Source organism: Anser anser (assembly GCF_964211835.1).
Source record: "Anser anser genome assembly, chromosome: 1".
Lineage (NCBI taxonomy): Eukaryota > Metazoa > Chordata > Aves > Anseriformes > Anatidae > Anser > Anser anser.
In genome coordinates, this window is record NC_139720.1 from 58,857,647 (window position 1) to 58,863,646 (window position 6,000).

The following is a 6,000-nucleotide window of genomic DNA, read 5'->3' on the forward strand; positions in this document are numbered from 1 at the left end:
TGAAGACAGATGAAGAGAGATGAGAAGTTCTATGCACAGGAAAGTTGAGACTGAGAAGAAAAAATCACTACAGTGAAGAGCTAACTTTCCTGAACTAATTCTGAGCTACTACTTTGAAACCAGCAGCAACGTGAACCGTAAAGGACTACAAAGCCTAACCAAGATGCATGGCAAACCAACCCATGGGGCTCCACCGTACCCGTGGACCTGCTGCTATACAGGCGCCATCAAAATAAGGAAATTGAATTTCACATAAACAGATAAGAAGCAAGTGAACAAAAAGCTCTCCGTCAGCAGCGCGCACTCCAGACACTGATGCGTATCCCTCGTGTTGTATTGTCATGTTGTTCTATTCCATCAATTCAGCCCATTTTCCAGGTTCCTACCAGTGCATCTTCCGGAAGCTCTGCTGCGGTAAAACAGTGAAACTGATGGATGCAGACCCCTGCAGGATGGAGTTTAACTAGCCATCATGACAGCTGCAGTACTTTACTCTGAGAAAATTTTGCAGAGCATGGCAATTTAAATTCTTATAGAAGCTTGCTGTGTTATTTCCCCAGTTCCACCTTCTCCCTTCACAAACAAAAAGGCATAGCTAAGAGCAGAAAAACTGAAAGAGGTATTGGGGCTTTACAGGAAGAACTGACAAAAATTTAAAAAAAAAATCATGTAAGAGTAAGAAATGGGCATTGCTGTTCAAATCAATTCCCTAAAGCTAAACAGGCAGCACACCTCAAACAAAATCTCACAGCAGCATTCTGCTAGAGACTCACAAGCTGTCACCTTTCCAACAGCCAAATGATGCATTTAAACAATGCTATAGCTCAACTTAAAAGATATTAAGTATTGCCAAACAGATGGTCATCGATTTGCCACCTTGTACTGATCATAAACAAAAAATAATAAGAGACAGGTGTGAATAGTTTATCACGATCTTTCTAAAGTAGACATGAGAGTGAAAACTACTAGCTAGTCAGATATAGGTAGAGTTGAACTGATAAAACATGACATGGAAATGGCTTGGAGAAGGGGGAAACGTTTTAAGATGCAGAAATATTTCTGAAACAAACTAGACTGCATGGAGAAAGAAAAAGAAATCATAGATATCTTCCTTTTCTTCCAAGCAACAGACCTACTTCATAAGGCATTATCTGGTTACAATGAAGTTTGATTTAGCTTCTTGTCTGGTGATAAAATGAAAGCCTTACAGCTGGAACAATGCAATGATCCACTCAGCAGCACAGATTCCCACAGCTTCATCTAACCTCCTTCCATTAAGTCAGCAATGTCAATATTCAGGCAATTTATTGCCCCAGCAGGATTTGCAAGTGCTGTGTCCATAAATACCTAGGACAAAGATGCAATAAACTGGACTTGCTCTATGTCCTGTTTCCTCAGTTGAGAAGACTGTAATTTCTAAAGATTAGTGATACAGATACAAGGACAAAATAGCAAAACAACAAGTAATTTTCAAGTCACTAGAGTTCTTTGGTGATTTGGCTTTGAGAGTTGCATTCTGTTCCCAACAGCAGCTTTGCCGCTGTTCCCGGGCAAGATGGTGGTAACAGAGTGCATTATGGCATGTGAGGTTCTCCTGGCTGCACTCAACATTGATAGAGACCAAAAGAGATCTGACAACTTGTGTAAAAGCCCCACTTGGCATTCCACAGCTTGAGAGCTGGTAAGGACCTCAGCTCAGGGCAGCTTCAGTTTCCACTGAGGGCCAGATGAAACGCATGCGGTACAAGCGGCCACATCCCTGGGGATAGCGCTGTATGTCAAACAGCTGGTCCACGAGTGACATATTTTCACAGCAACACCTGGCATCGTTAACGCGGCACTACTCGATTTACGACGCGTATTCCAGCGTGACAACCACATACGTCCCCTGTTTAAAAAGTAGGTCACCTCCATAGGCAGAGAGAAACGTGGATTCTGACGGACGCTGCCAAAGCGCTAAGCATCACGAGGGCTCGCATACTGATTTTCTAACGGTGAAACAGCAAGCGACAGCCCAAAAAGCCTGTATCAGCAGAAGCTAACTTATCCCGAGCTGCCTTCTCCGGCTAAATGGGGGTCGGGGGGGGGGGGGGGGGGGGGGGGGCGAGAAACGCTTCAAAAAATAATGATGAGCGAGGAGCTGCGATGGGGAAGGACCGAGGCAGCACCTGCCCACGGTGGGGGGACACGAAGGGACAGGGGGCGGCTGGGGCAGGGGCGGTAACGGCCGCCGGGTTCCCCTCAGCCCTCGCGGGGGGAGCCCTCAGCCCGCCGACCGCCGCCCCCTCCCCACGCGGCCGTTAACGCCTCAGCGCCGCCCGCCCCCGCCGCGCGCTCACTCTGCGAGCCGTCGTCGCGGCGGCCGAACTCCCAGTCCGGGGACAGCGTCTCCAGCGCCATCGCCGCCGCCCCCCGCCGCCTGAGTCAGGCGCACGGGACTTCCGGCCCCGCTGCTGCTGGGAAATGGAGGCGGAGAACCGGGGGGACTCTGGCCCCGCCGCTGCCGCCCGCCCCCATCTTGCCTCGGCGGGCCCGCGGCCATCCCGTTGCCTCAGCGGGCGTGGAAGTGGCTTCAGAGTCAGCGGCTGCTGAGGGCAGGGAAAAGACAGGCTCCGGCCAGAGCTGGAGCAAACCCTTTCGCTACAATCATTGTATTGCCTCATTTTTCCTCCCCTCCCCTTTTTTTTTGTACAAAATATTTTTTCTTTTAGCTGTGGAAAACCGCCCGTAAACATGGGCTGTCAGGCTTAAAAAGTAGTCACCAGGCAGTTTTTGTTAACCTGTCTCAGAAAAATGGGTCCTTGAATTCCGCAGGATTGTTTGAGTACAAGACTGAAACTCGTAGAGCTGATACTCAGTAGGGCCCTCACCCACATCTGAGCTGAAAGTGTAAAGAGTAAAACGCTGTGGGGTTGGTTATTGCAAGGGTGTGAGACCATCGCAACTGCAGACCAGGTAACCCAGCTAGCTGGGTTACGCAGGGGCCACGCTAAATACACCAGGATAACCGTAGCATAATCGGATGCAAGCCTTATTTTGAATATGGGGAAAGGAAATTAATTTAGAATACATATATCCTTTACCCTTTTTTAAAAAACGCATTATGTCAATAAATTCCATTCTAAAATAAAGGAGCAGGAGGCTGCATAACTCGTAAAATCACAATTAGACTCAAACAAGTACACCAGTGAAATTTTACTCTGGCATTCACGATGCAGTTATTCCAAAGGCTAATTGTTTTTCCTGTGAAACGGTAGGTGGCAGTGTTTGTTGCTGACACTGAAATTTAGGTCAATTCTAGATGCTGCTAGAATTTCTATTTCTTCTGGAAATCTTACTTGGACTTTGTCCTGAAGCCTGTTGTTTCAGTGACAGCAAGTCTAGCTCAGCTCTGGCCGATAAATCTACCGTGCTGACTTATCAGTGAATGTCCATATGCTGGTTGCACATGTGAAATTATTGACACATTTCACAAGCACCTTTTCTGAAATTCAGGTGACACAGCTTTCATGTGTACCAGGATGTTTTTATTTGGTACAAGCTTATAAGAAGATTACTTCAATATCTGTTACTGTCTTCGGAAAATACAGTAGTCAGAAAAATCTTTAGACTTTGTTTAACACAGTCATTTTTTGGTAATTTAAATATTACTGAAGAGGCACACTTGATAAAGCAATCATTTCTTTTGACCAGACCAAAATGACCATGAAAGTAATATTTCATATTGAATTTTCACATGAACTGAGTCTTACATAAATATGTACCAGTCAAAATTATTTGTTACACCTGAGTACTAGAAAGGGTAGTTGAGAGAATAAAGTCCAAAATACAGTATAATTAACTTGGTACGATGACTCTTTTATTTATGAAGTGGCTAGTTATCTATGACTTCGTAAATCAACATGAGCTCGCCTGTGTGAGGTATTAACCTTTTATTTTCCTTTGAAGTTATCCCAGTCAGAAACATCATTAAACGTTAGACAATACAGTTACTTGGTATTTTTAACAGAATTTTTATGATAGTTGAAAGCTCGGTGAAAACTTTAGCACTGCACCGAGCAGGAACCATTTTATTTTTTAAAAATGATGAAAGCATCCAGAGCAAAAATTGTTTTTAGTGTATACAGGCAAAGTTCCACCAAGCTTGATAGACTTGTAGTTACTTATAGGAGAAAGCATTTGGCTTGCTGAATCTGCAGGAAACCAGCTCTGCTATACATTCCTTGTCTGTGGAACATTCAGTGCTGAGCTCTCTGAATATTTTAAATAAAATAAAGTCCTTCCTCAATTTTTATGGCAGGATTCCCAGAAAAGTTTTACTATCTGAGACTTGCTCTTTGCAACTCTGAACCAAAAAGATAATATCAATTTTTACAAAAGTAGTTTCTTGTCTGTTGTGTGGAATATGAGAAAATTCTACTTATGCATCTGAGTAAGGCACCTGATCATGATAATTCTTTCTACTGCTTAAATTGGTAAAGTAATTCCCTTTGCTCATCAAATATATACCCCCTTTTCATTACTCTGGAAAAATGAAATGCCAAACATGCAGTTTTAGATGGTTGTATAGCTGGCAGAAAATCTGTATGAATAGGCTGTGAAAACTTTGCTATCATGTGTGTTTCTAACCTGAAGTGGATATAAGGCCCAAATGGGGGAAAAACAAACAAATTAAACCCCACAGTTTTATATATAAACATTGCAGAGCAAAACAAGAAATAATAGTTTCCCATGAAATCTTGCATTAGCACATGGCAAAACAAGAAAAGTTGCTCTTGTACAAAATTTGAGTTGAAACTTGTCATGCAATTAACATAGTTAGGGAATAACCAGTACAAAGCCTTACTTTATATTTTTTAATTACTCAGTCTTTAAAACTGGATGAACTCTAAAGTACGCCTGCGGAATTAAGGTCTGAACTATGACCAAATCTTTCTTCGTCGTGAAAAGACCCATCAAGGCTGATTTCCAACGACAAAAAGCCTATACAGATCTAGTTCAGTCATTTGCTAAATCCCAGGGTATGATTTTCAAAAGAAAACAAATCCTGGAAGATCGAGCAGCTTCCCAAGTACTTCAGTATGTGCACGTACTCGGCGTCCTGTGGAACACAGCCTTCCTCAGCAGTCGTGCCAACTCTTGATGATATCTTTAAAGACACTGAGAAACTTTTGCTTTACAGAAAGCAGCGAGGATTTATAAAGTTCAGCTGGGTTAGGTCTCACGTTTGTTCTGTACATTTCTGCACATACAAACACATTCTGCTTTATAAGCATGCTGTTGAACAAGCATGTTTAACTTCTGAATGGTATTTGTGTTTCACATCAGTATACATAGCACCCTATATCTGTGCAACTTGTGGACATAACATCACCGGGAAAGTAGGGAACAGAAGCTGAATGGGTTAGGGAGAAGGCAGTGCTGGAAAGCTTACTATGGATAATTGCAATTTCCTTCAAGTTAACCTCTGGATTTAAGAAGCAGAGACCAGAACTGGGAGAGAGAAATCCAGAGAGAAAACTTAATGTATAAAATGTGCACCAAATCAATTGCAAAAGTCTACGCCAATAATCACCAGAGCTAGGATTTCTCCCCAGATGAACAAGAAATGTTGATAATTTGCAAGGTACTATGGCTCATTCTCAGACGGATCAACGCTGTCATCCTCTGCATGACGAAGAAATCTCCAGTTTGAATTGACTGCAAATGTTTATGCTGATCCCTGAAATTCTACATACTCAATTTAAGTGTTTTTTTAAAGCCCTTGCATATGATGAGTGCATCACTGATCACAAGAAAAAAGCTGATGGCATGCAAATGCTATGCTGGCATGTGATTTAGCATGTCCTTATCCCTGTTCGTTCCCTCTTCATTACTACGAAATCTAAAGTAAAGCTTGCACCCTAATCCCCTCCTCTTCTTTATACTGAGATTCTGCTGACAAGGGACGCCTTATCCACTGATTTTTCCCTTGTGTCACCTAACATTGTAATAGTTTGT

General features: G+C 42.9%; 1 protein-coding gene across 2 annotated transcripts in view; it reads right to left on the reverse strand.

Annotated features, from left to right (window-relative positions):
- The window catches only part of WASHC4 (WASH complex subunit 4), a 43,037-nt gene extending 40,540 nt beyond the window's left edge, over positions 1-2,497 (reverse strand). For both annotated transcript variants that reach the window (XM_083820083.1, XM_083820084.1), the window contains exon 1: positions 2,340-2,497. In XM_083820083.1, coding sequence (XP_083676209.1) covers positions 2,340-2,400 — 61 coding nt within the window. In that variant the 5' untranslated portion in view covers positions 2,401-2,497. The remainder of the gene's footprint in view (positions 1-2,339) is intronic.
- Positions 2,498-6,000: the final 3,503 nt, after the last annotated feature.